We start from the raw sequence: 13,513 nt of genomic DNA, 5'->3' as shown, positions 1-13,513 counted from the left end.
TCAGAGTAGATCCTGGATTGCATTTCAATTCAAAAGGTGATCATGCGCTTAAAAAGGTTGGTGACCACTTAGTGAATTGAATCAGGACTTTCCCACATGTGATTTGGTACCAACCAGAAGAATGGCCTGTCCTAGGTGTCTGCACTCAGCCAATTTTCAATTTTGACAGCAATTTGAGTCGTTTTTCAATTTTTCTTTTGTTATGCTTTTCTCTTTTCCACTCAGGATATGGACCTCCCATTTGATGCCTGGCATTATGTAATACATTGCAATTTGTTCCAGCTTTCAAAATATGAGCAGAGTTTTCAGAGCAAGTTGTTGGATGTGTGTTAGCCTGAAGCTGCCCCAATGAGATGGATACTTGTGATAACAAGATTTTGTCGGCTTTGTAATTACTGAGCATCAGTCAGTTAATAGCATGGCAGAGGTATGCACTGAACTGAGTGCTCTCTTCACTTGGGTAAACAGTACCCTGTACCATAAACGATGTAAATGAAGTATGCTAGCACGCTGAACTCCATGAAAATCATGTTGCTGCATTTGCAAATAATGGGCACGAAGCGCAGTGCAAGATGGCATCCCCAAGCTGCCAATCTAACCAAATCTGTCCACGTTGCTTTCACTTGGTCTCCTGCAGGTGAAGATCAATGCAAAAGCAACATTTGTAATCCAGTGGCAAATCTGGTGTTGCTATGGATCCGATGTAGCATTTCTATTCTTGTACATGGCTTTGCTAACAACGTTTGAGAGACTGTGTTGCTGATCCATTTACTAGAAACTGATTATGTTCATGAGTAACGTTCCTACCACAAGTCATGTTTAACGAGTGATTTATGCATCAAAGTATTTTGTTTTTATCTTGATACTTGTGTTTTGGCTCCCTCAAGAGAAAATCCAGCTCTCGGAGCACTTGTTATCCTTGTTATGCTGTCATTTGAGTATTCATTCTTTTTCCTAGAATGCATTCAGTTTTTTCACCAATCTTTCAATCTCTGTTAATCAATGGCCAGAGGTTTGAGTTTCTGGGATGTGCTTAAAGCCTGTTTCACCGTACCTTGCAGCAATTTGAGGATGTGACACAGAACACCCTTTTATCCTTTGCACTCTGTTGCTTGTTATTGCCCTGCTTGCGCAAGTCAATTTGGTTGAGGCTGAAGTTGCTAGCCTTGATTAAAAACATTCTGTCCCGAACTGGTTAGATTGATGTGGTGAGATCAGTGCACTGTATCTTTGTACCAGTTTGCAGGTGGAGTTTGTCTCTCAGCTTGTAATTGATGAGGCATTTATGCCCATATAGGAGTTTGAGTAAATATTCGTTAAACCCTTGGTTATCCCAGTAAAGAGTTGTCACAACTCCAGGAAAATATCTCCTTTTGAAGTATTCAGATTTCTGAGAGTTTGGTATTTTAACTATTCATTTAGTTTCATTATTTGTCTTTCCTTTACCCACAGGCTATTGCTGTCTTCGAAGACTTGGAGAAATTGAATTCTTCTGGAGATGGTATATTAATTTAAAGCCATTTTATTCTAAGGTTTCCTTGCACCCCATGTCAGCAACACAACCCTTTGAGCACTGTTCAGTAGACTAGTGATTTTAAAAAAGTACATTATTTTTCAGTACAGTGCTAGTTTGAGTATTTCAGTGAAACTTGGATATTAAGTTGACTGAGGGGGAAGTCACTGGGGGCTAGTTAAGGCAGGTGGGGTGATGGACTGAGTAGATTGCCCCCAGGATTGGTACTGGGACCTCTAGTGTTTCTGAACTAGATCTCAGATGAGGGAGGCTATTTAGTTGATCCACAGTAGCTAACTCCTTGAATGACTCAGAGTTTTTATCTTTGTTACCCCACCCAGAACCAGGTACTGATCTCTCTTTGTGAAGGGGTACTTTCTTAATATTTATGCACCTACTGGTTAGTACCTCTGAAATCTTGTCCTGAAGTCATAGTTTGACTTGGAAATAATGCTCAGGATATTAGGACTATTGTACAATCTATTTTCAAACCCAGGAATCCAAATTTTTTTTAAGCCTGCCCCTTATAATGTAGTGCTCCAACATCAAGAGTCAGCCTTGTGGTCCTACTGTTCACTGTTTCCAGGCTTGGATGCATGAATGTTCAAAAATGAGCGTAATATTCAAGGTAAAGCACTGTGCAGCTTGAACATTATGGCCACAGCCCAGTGGTCAGCAATAATTCTTTCACCTGAAAAGCCTCTTCGTAAAAACAAGCCTAAAATAAAAACTGTTGGGAGACAAAAGACAAAAACATAAGGATTGGAGTGAAGGCATAAGTATGCCCTGAGAGGGAGTTTCTTCAAGAATGCAAAGAAATTTATGCACTAATCTGATATGATTAAAAAGTCATTTGGTTTATCCTCTCTCTGAAGTTTGAGAATTATAGCAGTTACCACTGAATTTTGTAAAATTTCAATCTTGTTCATGGGTTGGGCAGAAGTCCTATTTGTACATTCCAGGAATTTTCCTATCTCTAGAATATGCATGTTTAGGATTTGTGCATTGTCCATAATCATGGTGTGGCCATACCACTGGGACAGATTGATCTCCAGCCAAACAGTGTTGTTTCATTAAAACAATCATGTAAAATGCAGTATTGTGATTAGCTTTTTAACCTTGCATTAAAACCTGGCTATTCAGCACGTGAGAGAAATTCCCCTGTATGCCATATTATGCTTTTCATTTATATAATCTAGTCAATTCCAGCATTAAATAATTGCCAGTGTTAAATATTTAATGTCTGTGAATTGAATTATTTGATAAACTGTAAACAACTTGGAGAGCACAATGTTCTCGGTGGTCTGAACCTTTATCATTTTAAGACCACAGTTGCGATACATATTCCAAACCCCAAAGGTAGTATTTTGAAGCCTGGCCACTGAGGGACTATGCTTTTGATCAGGCAATTAGTAATTCAAAAGACATTTATATGGCCATGTGATTCTTGAATTTGCCATTTCTTGACTTAATGTCTTCAGTCTTTCTATGTTATAGAGTCATACAGCATGGAAACAGACCCTTCAGTCCAATTAGTCCATGCCAACCAAGTTTCCCAAAATAAACTAGTCCCAGCTGCCAGCATTTGGCCCATATCCCTCCAAACCGTTCCTATTCATGTACTTATCTGAATGTCTTTTAAACTTTGTAACTGTACCTGCATCCACCACTTTCTCAGGCAGTTCCTTCCACACACTAACCACTTTTAAAAAAAAAAAATGTTGCCCCTCTTGTCCTTTTTAAATCTTTCGCTGCTCACCTTAAAAATATGCCCCCTAGTTTTGAACTCCCCCCACCTGAGAGAAAAGACTTTTACTGTTCAACTTATCTATGCCTCATGATTTTATAAACCTCTACAAGGCCACCCCTCAACCTCCTACACTCCAGTGAAAGAAGTCCCAGCCTATTTTTATAACTTAAGTCCTGCATTCCCAACAACATCCTGGTAACTCTTTTCTGAACCCCCTCCAGTTTAATAATATCCTCTCTATAACCGGGTGACCAGAGCTGCACACACTACCCCAGAAGAGGCCTCACTAACATCCTCTACAACCTTAACATGACGTCCCAACTCCTATACTCAAAGATCTGAGCAATGAAGGCAAGCGTGCTGGGAAAGCAACAAATTAGATGTTATGCAACTATGTACAGCTCAGGGGCCATGGCTTTCAAACGCCTTACCAAGGTTTTTGATTTGCCACTATAGTATGGCATTGTGCTTGCTTTGTTGTTCGCTATTTTTGACTGGTTGTAGTCAGTGCTAAGACTACTATCGTTCCCCGTTGTCTTTTGGTCTTTTTCCTGCCTAATTCACAACCATTTTTATGGCATGTTTTCCATCTGCTGCGCATGATCTTGCACTTGTATCTAAATTGAATTTCTTTTCTCATAATTCTGTACACAAGCCCATGTTGTCCTTGTATCTGCTTGGCTCTTTTGTCAGACTTGATTCCCTCACCCTTGATTTTGGTGCCATCTGTGTTTCTGAATTCTAGTCACCTTTGCAGATCAGAAACAAAGAAAGTTCCAGCACCAGTCCCTGGGATGCATTACTCAGTACATTTCCACAGCCTGACCTTGTGCTGCTTGTTAAGATATTTACTGCCTTGTGTTTGTGAAGCACCTTTTCACTTGGAACTTCAAAGAATTTCTGGAAGTGTTGGTATACTGTTTAGGATACTGATGCTTTTTGATTTCAGTGGCTCCATAAGTGTATGCCAAGAAGCCGTGGGTGGCATGTAAAGTTTACGTCCATATTCCCATTAATTTCTATACATTTTGCGCTAACATTTTTCTGGTTTACAATTGATCTGTCAATAAGGTAGGAGGACCAAAAAACAGTGCTTCCTAAGCCTCTAATCACAAAATTCAAACGGGAAAGCTGCAAGCAAGTAATCAGCGCACATTGCATAGAGCTGCCTAGGCGTACGGGAGCACCTCGGCTCTGGGGCTTGTTTCCTGGTCACTGTTTGAGCACCCCTGCACTAGATCACGGGACTTTTAAATTTTCAGTTGGAATGTCACTTCCTTAACATTTGGATAGGTTAGATCAGCCCCTTCTCAAAACCAAAGCCATGTTGACAGCGGCTCATTCGATAAGTTTCATGCAGGCAATGTAAGATTTGCTCCCAATCGATTCCATTATGTTACTTGTTATTGATGTTGGACTTGCAGCTCTATAGTTGCCTGGGCTTCTTCCATTGCTTTTCTTAAAGGTAACTATGAGGGTTGATTTCATCTCCAGTGGGACCATTCCTGTGTCTTTCGTGATGACTGTTAACACGTTGTAGGTTTCATTCCTGACCTGTTTTTGAGAATTTATTGCCTTTGTATCCTTTTAAACCCCTCTTCAGCAATCATACCAGTAAGAAAGCCATCTTTCATTGCCATGAAATTGTACAAGTTGAGTACTAGTTTGCAATGTTGGTTTAATTAGCTTATGTCAGGTGTTATCAGCTGGAGTGGTACTACTTCCATCTCCATTATACTCTATGATACACATACCTTTACTAAATGGAGGTGAGAATTCCTCTTTATGGCTTACTCTAATTCACTGAATCAGATAGTAGTTAGAAATATTTACTAGCTTAAATCCTAAACCACTGTGTTTTCAGTTTATATAAAGTTGGTTAAAATTCCTCACTGAAATGATTTTATTTTTTCCACACTTACCTTTTCACACAGTCATATCTCCTACTTACTTGGACCCAACAATTTATAACCAATCATGGGAAATATCCTTGTTCCCTTTGCACGCTATACTTTTTTTGGAATGCTTAACCCATGCCAGTGAGTCTAGTGTCTGAGAGCTCCTCCACCTCTTCACCATTTGAGAATTAACCATATTTTGGAGATATTAAAACGCCAAAATTCCCAATTGCTACAACAGCTTCAGGCTCAAATACTTTTCATTGTGAATGCTTGCAACATTTATACCTGTATATAAACAGTAATCGGTTAAGAGCAGCTTCCACAACATTCCTCCTTTACTTAATTGATTTTTTTTCTTATTTGGTCTGGTTTCTTTGTCCTTCCTTACCAGTTTAGGTTCTTATCCACTAACCTATATATTCTCTATGTAAGAACATTGATACCAGAATGGCAAGTCCTACCTCATGAACGTTCCGTCAAAGGAATCTAAAACTGTCAATTCTCCACTTTGCTCTGTGCTGCACATCTAAATCTGTTTTGGTTTCACTGGCCCAGCGCATTAGTGAGAATAGCCCTGAAAGAGAGGATGCAGGTTTATCTTAACACCTTGTGATGTTCTCCAGTTGTTTGGAAGTGCTTTGCAATAAATTAATTGCTTTTAAAATGCAATCATTGTTATGTGCGCCAATGCATGCAAATTTTGTGCACAGCGATTTTTGCAAGCATCAAATGAAATGAGTGATCAGTTTAATGTTTGTTATCTGTGGTGGTGTTGGATGAGGGAGCAACGTTGATCAGGGTGCTACAAAAGCTCTCTATCAAATAGTGCCCTGGAATCTTTAACATTCGCCTAACCAGGTAGATAGGGCCCCCATTCAATGTCGTATTCAAAAGGTATCACCTCTGCCAAAGTAATAGTCCCTCAGACCTGCTCTGAGAATATTGGCCTAGACCCACAACCTTCTGACATAGGCCAAAGTTATCCAACTGTGTCAAGCTGAGAACCCTCCAGGTTAACATGTAGCTTGGAACATAACTCACATTGTCTTGCAGGACTGTTCTTTCTTGTCATTAGATTTGTGAGCTGCAGCTTCTGGTTCTTTTCCTCGACCTGTATTTTGTCCCTGTTTGGGTGCCATTGAACCGATACTGCATTCAGGACTGCTGGTCAGAGATGGAAAAGGGGCTGACTACACTCCTCATCCTGGGATACCTGACTTCAGTTGTTTTCTCGGATGGTGTCATTCATTTCCCAACTGATAATCTCTTGCTTCGCTGTGGTGTGGTGTTACAAATGATTACCACTGTCTCTACCCCTGTACTTGTCGTCGGCTTTTTATATTTAAAAAAACAAATCTGTACTGCTGTTGGACCGTCCCACACTGCTGGGGTTTTCTTGTTCTGAATTCTCCAGTCAGTCTGCTTCTACAAGCAGTCACCTTGCATCATTGTTTCTGTCATCAAGGTGATTGCTTTCTGGCATGTATCTTCCAGGGATCTATCCACTTCAAGCATATATGGAGTGTAGTCAGCTGGTTATTGTGGTAAACATTTACAGTATTCAGTATTTACAGAGCCCTTTTTAACATAAAGTTTGTTTATATTGCCAAATGCAATTTAAATACAGAAAATCCCTGGTCGTGATGAGAGACACAGCAAAGCTTGCCAGAATGCCATGAGTTTAGAAACTCAACAAAAGTTGATTCAATCAATAGACAAGCGAAATTAGGTGGGATGGCAATTACTGATCAGGCAACCAAAGAACTCCTTAAGGTTCTAGACAGTACTTGTCGGGCACAAAAAATTCAATTCTAGTGAACGCAAGGTACACTGAGAGTGAGGGATGTTGTAAAGACTGTTCACCTTGCTGAGGGAAGAGGCTGCACAAGATCTGGATATGGGCCATGTTCAAGCATTGCAAAGCACTAATAAACTTAAGCTGAGCTAATTTGGCCATTCCATCGAATACAAATCTGGCATTGTGCTTTGGCCCTTTGTTACAGTGCTGTGGTCAGGCTGTATCTTCAATATGTTGTCAAGCTCGTTTCACTGAAACCCAAACCTGGGAAGCACTGGGGACCGGGACATTTCTGGTGTCAGAGAACTGAATTACTGTATGCGCATAGAAAATCCTGGATTTTTCATTGAAGGGAGGATAATGAGAGGAATAAAGGTACATAAGTAGCATATGGGTTCAAGTTACACTGACTGTGATACGAAAGGAAATGGATTTTAAGGATACAAGTTCAGGACTGATGTCAGGAAGCACTTATTGATGTAGTGAAAAGACCTGAGGAAAAACAGGAGTCATTCAAAAGGTAGTTAGATGCTGTGGAAGTTGCTACGGAAAGTATAGCTGGATGGACCAAATGACCTCCCTCACTTGGCAATTCTATAATCAGACTTGGAACCTGCTGAAAGGAATCAGAAGTAATGGAAAATGCTGAAGACTTGTAGCTGTAAACACTAACTGCTAATTCTTAATACTATCAAGTTCCCATTTAAAATTAACTATACCCAGCATAAAATCTGTCACAGAAAGTATTTTCAATAACTTAAATGAAAATGGTAAACATTTGAAAATAAAAATCTTATTTACAGTGCACTCTGTTGTAATAGCCCGCCAATATATATTTTTGGGTGAAGACCACTCTCTTGGTCAGCACTTAGAATGTGGCTTGGCTATAAAATATATCTCGTAATATCCATACAAACATATGTTAGGAGCAGGAGTGTGATATTTGGCACCTCTAGCCTGCTCCACCATTCAATAAGATCACGCCTGATTGTGGCCTCAAATTCATATTCCTATCAGCCTCCAATAACCTTTGATTTCCTTATTAATCAAGAATCGATTTACCTCAACCTTAAAACTATTCAATGGGTCTGCTTCCTGCTTTGGGACAGAATTTCAAAGACCCACAAGCAAAGTCAAGCTCTTAGTATAATGCCAGAATTGTTCTGGTTCATATGTCAAATTGTGTTCACTTTTTAAACCTCAGCAGCTGGTTCCTCTCAACTGTGCACTGAGCAAACACTCAATTCTAGCAACCAAATGAAAGGAAGATCTAAACCAATTTATTCAAATTGCTTCTGTGGTCACAATTAGTGACTTGTTTCATTGCCTTAAGACATTTTCTGTGCAATTGTGGTATCACTACATGTTGTGATTCCAAATAGCCTTTATTCATACTTTTGGACCCATTTTGTACAATAGCTTTATTGTAAATAGAGATGATCATGGCTAGTTTTTTTTAAAGTAGGTAGAGTATTTACTTTTTACCACTTTTTAAAAGAATTTCTGGTTCTCCTACTGTCCATACCTGTGGTAATCAATAGTCCAAACCCATCGGCAGAAATCTAGAAGCAGCTAATTTTTTCACCTTCTGAGCCAGAGAACCAATTCTGTAAAGGCAGGTAATCTAAAAATATTCCAAGTCAAAGAGGGGAAAAAATGAATCTGTAATATTTAAAAAAAACTTTAATTTGTTGCAGGAGATTTTGTCTATTATAACTATTTACACTGTGATTCCTGAAAAACTTCCTACTTGTGATTCCAGCCAGTCCTACACATTTGACTGAAATAATGCCACCTGAAGTAGCTGGAATTGTTAACATTCTTTCTTTCATTGCAGTGAACAACTCCAACCATGAAGTCTACACTCGCTTTATGAAGTCGCACAGATGCTATGATCTTGTTCCCACCAGCTCCAAACTTGTGGTATTTGATACTTCTCTGCAGGTAATGTAGGAATGTGGAGTTCTGCTACTATTGAACCATTGCAATTATTCCAGTTCCATAGGATGTGTACATATGTTAATCCCAAATTCAAAATGCTGATAGATTATATGCAGTGCCTTAAGGATGTCTTTCTTATCACATCCTCCATTGTTTCCAAACCCTTTGCCTGCAACTAATTACTTTGAGGTGGGTGAACCACATTTATGTCCAAAAAGGTGCCATTTACTGCAGGAAATGAATGTCAAAAACAAATTAATAATCAATGTTGTTTGAGGACAGAATATTGAGCAGGATGGCAGGAAAATTCCCTGCTGTTTCATAGGATCCTGAACCGCGCCTGAACCAATGGGGCAGGTAGATAAGGACTTGGACTTGCCTGTTGACTGGACAGCAACACACTAACAATGAAGTACTCTTCCAGCACTGCAATCAAGCGTCAGCTTAAATTAGAGGTATCTAAACTTTTGTTAGGTACACAGAGGCATAACATGGTGCTTCTGGAATGCCTGTTAAATTTAAACCAATATCCTGACTTTTATTTGTATGCACTAAGTTGCTGATGTGATTAAATTGTAGCTGGATTGCCAGGATTTGGGAACTGTTTGTGACATGATTGCAGACTGGACACTCGGAGTTCAAGTTAAGCACTCAAAATCTTGAGTAAGACTTGAATCTGTGAGTGAAAGTTGGGAATGCTGTCTACTGAATGAAGCTGGAACAAGATATGAGACTCATCAATTTTTATTGTCTAATGCCCAAAATTTGCCTCAAAAAAATGTCAAAGCAACTGAATATATTTGGTGCATTAATGGCCTGTCCCACAGGTAGGTGAATAATTTGGAGGATCAGTTTACCTCCTATAGTTACAAGCATCTCTTCAAATCAGATTTGACATAGACAAAGCTATAGAAATTGGTTTCTCTGTTTAGCTGATTAAATGGTTCACGAAGATCTGAAGGAGCTGAATTCACGTGTGATAACCTTCTAAGTGTTGCGGAGAATTTTAATGACCAAAGACAGTTCTCATATGACAGGCCTTTCATCTGTACTTTCTCCTTTACGAGTATTAAATTCAGTGGTACACTTTCATTTGATCTTTATAATTTGCTGAGAATATTGATGGCAAATAAAATTGGACTCTACTGCTGTTGGAAAGTGTAATATGGTAGGCTTGTGTAGGCATAAATGTTCACTGTTAGTTGTCAAAACAAAACTTGAATGCCTTGCTGACTGCCTACTCTAATGGGCATGGATTATAGTGTTGCTACAAAACTGCTTTTTAACTGGCCAAGGGTTGAAGTTTGTGGAATGTCAACGTGGGGCCAATAGTTAGATTTCATCCAACTGGATTAACTATTCTTCATCTTAATGGAGCATACCAACTCTCAATGATCATTTCAATAATGTGGCATTCATAGTTTCTTTGTGAATAGTACTGCACTCCAGAAGCCAGTGACTCTTACTAGCCTCCTGTGTGTTATCCTTAATGGTCATTTGTCATTTATATCATGTCCCACATTTAGTGGGGAGAGGGGACAAGAGGAGAGAACATGGGACAGTTTGGTTCTGTTCTTGCCCATCATCTATGCAATAATGCTTTGAGCAATGGTTGCTGGATAGAAGCTGGGCAAATGTTGGAAGTATCAATGGAGGAGCATTTTGCAGACAGGGATCAAAATAATCTTGAATCTCATGGAGTTATGGAAAATGACCAGGATGGACCTGAAATCAAACTACTAAAGTGGGGGAAGGCCTTATTTTGTTTGTTTTAATAACAAGATAAAATTGGGTATGGTTTGGCCAAATTGGACTGGGAGCAGATACATTTAGGTAAATCTGTGTCAGTAGGATGCATTTAAGAAGGGAAAAGGGAGAGTGCAGTAAAGAAGTTTTGGCTAATTGGATCTAGAGTTGGCTGAGGGACAGGAAGCAGAGGGTGATTTCGAGGATGTTTTTATGATTGGAAGTCTGTGTCCAGTGGGGTCCCACAGGGATCCGTGCTAGGGCCCTTGCAGTTTGTTGTATGTAATCAGTGATTCCTACTTGAATGTAGGAGGGTTAATCAGTAAGTTTGTGAATTATACCGAAAAATGAGTGGGGTGGAAAATAATGATGAGGATAGCCGTAGATTACAGGAGGATATAGGCAGGCTGATCAGTGGCAAATTAAATTCAATTTGGATAATTGAGAGGTCACTTGGGCAGGACAAACAAGGCAAGGGAATACACGATGAACAGTAGGACTCTGGGAAGCACTGAGGATCGAGAGATTTTGTGCATGTCCACTGGTCCCTCATGGTAGCAGAACAGGTAGATAAAGGGCTTAAGGCAAATAGGACACTTGCCTTTGTTGCCAAGGCATAGAGTTTAAGAACAGGGAGGTGCTGCTGGAGTTGTATAAAATCTTAGTTAAGCCACAGCTAGAGTATTGTGTGCTGTTCTGGAATCCACATTACAGGAGGGATGTGATAGCACTGGAGAGGGTGCATAGGGGATTTATCAGGATGTTGCCTGGCCTGGGGGGCTTAACTTATGAAAGGAGGTTAAATAGACTGAAGTTGTTTTCCTTGGAGTTAAGGAGACTGAGTGGGGGACATGGTTGAGCTTTAACTTATAACGTTATGAGGGACATAGGCAAGGTAGACAGCAAGAAACTTTCCCCTCGGTGGAGGGATCAATGACAAGAGGGCACGGATTTAAGGTAAGGGACAGGAGTTTAAAAGGGATATGAGGAAAAAGATTTCACTCAAAAAAAAAAGGTGCTGGGAAATTGGGACTCACCTGTCTGAAAGGGTGATTGTGGCAGCAACCCTCATGACATTTAAGAAATATTTAGATGTGCACTTACGATGCCAACACATACAAGGCTGTGAGCCAGCGATGGAACACAGGGTTAGAATAGTTGGGTTGTTTTTGACCAGATGTAGTCCTCTGACTGAATCAGGAGTAAAAGCCTGACCTGGCTTTCTTTTGTTTAAACCCCCTATCCTTCTGAGCATGTTACAGGTGACTTCAGCTCACCCTGTTCATTTGAGGTATCAAATACAGAACCTCCTTTTTGCTTCTGTGACCAAGGAGCACCAAGAAAGCCCAGAGTCACATTTTAAAACAAGAAATGTATTAGTCTCTTTTAATTTTACTCCTAGAATGCAAATGTGTGATGTTCTGATCCCAGCTGACACTATTATTGGATGATTCCAATCCCAGACTGCAATCTGGCTTGATTAAATTTTTAAAAAAAACTCATTGTGGTGGTCGTTCATTGAAGCATAAGCATGCAACCCTACAGATTTGATTTTAACACAATTATGCTTAAATGTAGAATGATAGTCAAACAGGACAGAAACAGACCCTTCGGTCCAACTCCTCCATGCTGACCAGATATCCTAATCTGAACTAGTCTCATTTGCCAGCGTTTGGCCCATATCCCTCTGAACCCCTCCTATTGGTGAACCCATTCCAGATGCCTTTTAGAACATAGAACATTACAGCGCAGTACAGGCCCTTCAGCCCTCGATGTTGCGCCGACCTGTGAAACCAATCTGAAGCCCATCTAACCTACACTATTCCATTATCATCCATATGTTTATCCAATGACCATTTAAATGCCTTTAAAGTTGGCGAGTCTACTACTTTTGCAGGCAGGGCATTCCACGCCCTTACTATTCTCTGAGTAAAGAACCTACCTCTGACATCTGTCCTATATCTATCACCCCTCAATTTAAAGCCAAGTCCCCTCGTGCTAGCCATCACCATCTGAGGTAAAAGGCTCCCACTGTCCACCCTATCTAATCCTCTGATCATCTTTAAAGTCTCTATTAAGTCACCTCTTAAGCTTCTTCTCTCTAACGAAAACAGCCTCAAGTCCCTCAGCCTTTCCTCATAAGACCTTCCCTCCATACCAGGCAACATCCTGGTAAATCTCCTCTGCACCCTTTCCAATGCTTCCACATCTTTCCTATAATGCAGCGACCACAACTGTACGCAATACTCCCAAGTGCGGCCGCACCAGAGTTTTGTACATCTGCAACATGACCTCATGGCTCCGAAACTCAATCCCTCTACCAATAAAACCTAACACACCGTACGCCTTCTTAACAACGCTATCAACCTGGGTGGCAACTTTCAGTGATCTATGCACATGGACACCGAGATCTCTCTGCTCATCCACACTTCCAAGAATCTTACCATTAGCCCAGTACTCTGTATTCCTGTTACTCCTTCCAATGTGAATCACCTCACACTTTTCCGCATTAAACTCCATTTGCCACCTCTCAGCCCAGCTCTGCAGCTTATCTATGTCCCTCTGTAACCTGCAACATCCTTCCGCACTATCCACAACTCCACCGACTTTGGTGTCATCCGCAAATTTACTAACCCATCCTTCTACGCCCTCATCCAGGTCATTTATAAAAATGACAAACAGCAGTGGCCCCAAAACAGATCCTTGAGGTACACCACTAGTAACTGAACTCCAGGATGAACATTTCCCATCAACCACCACCCTCTGTCTTCTTACAGCTAGCCAATTTCTGATCCAAACTGCTAAATCACCCTCAATCCCATGCCTCCGTATATTTTGCAATAGCCTACCATGGGGAACCTTAT

General features: G+C 40.4%; 1 protein-coding gene across 1 annotated transcript in view; it reads left to right on the top strand.

Annotated features, from left to right (window-relative positions):
- Positions 1-1,452: 1,452 nt before the first annotated feature.
- The window catches only part of LOC109922887 (5'-AMP-activated protein kinase subunit gamma-1), a 31,939-nt gene continuing 19,878 nt past the window's right edge, over positions 1,453-13,513 (top strand). The window contains exons 1-2 of the mRNA XM_048618956.1: positions 1,453-1,501; positions 8,800-8,906. Coding sequence (XP_048474913.1) covers positions 8,835-8,906 — 72 coding nt within the window. The 5' untranslated portion in view covers positions 1,453-1,501; positions 8,800-8,834. The remainder of the gene's footprint in view (positions 1,502-8,799; positions 8,907-13,513) is intronic.

This window comes from Rhincodon typus, chromosome 41, assembly GCF_021869965.1.
Source record: "Rhincodon typus isolate 14 chromosome 41, sRhiTyp1.1, whole genome shotgun sequence".
Taxonomy (NCBI): Eukaryota; Metazoa; Chordata; class Chondrichthyes; order Orectolobiformes; family Rhincodontidae; genus Rhincodon; species Rhincodon typus.
The sequence above is the reverse complement of the archived record's forward strand: the minus strand, read 5'-3'. Positions and strand labels throughout refer to the sequence as shown.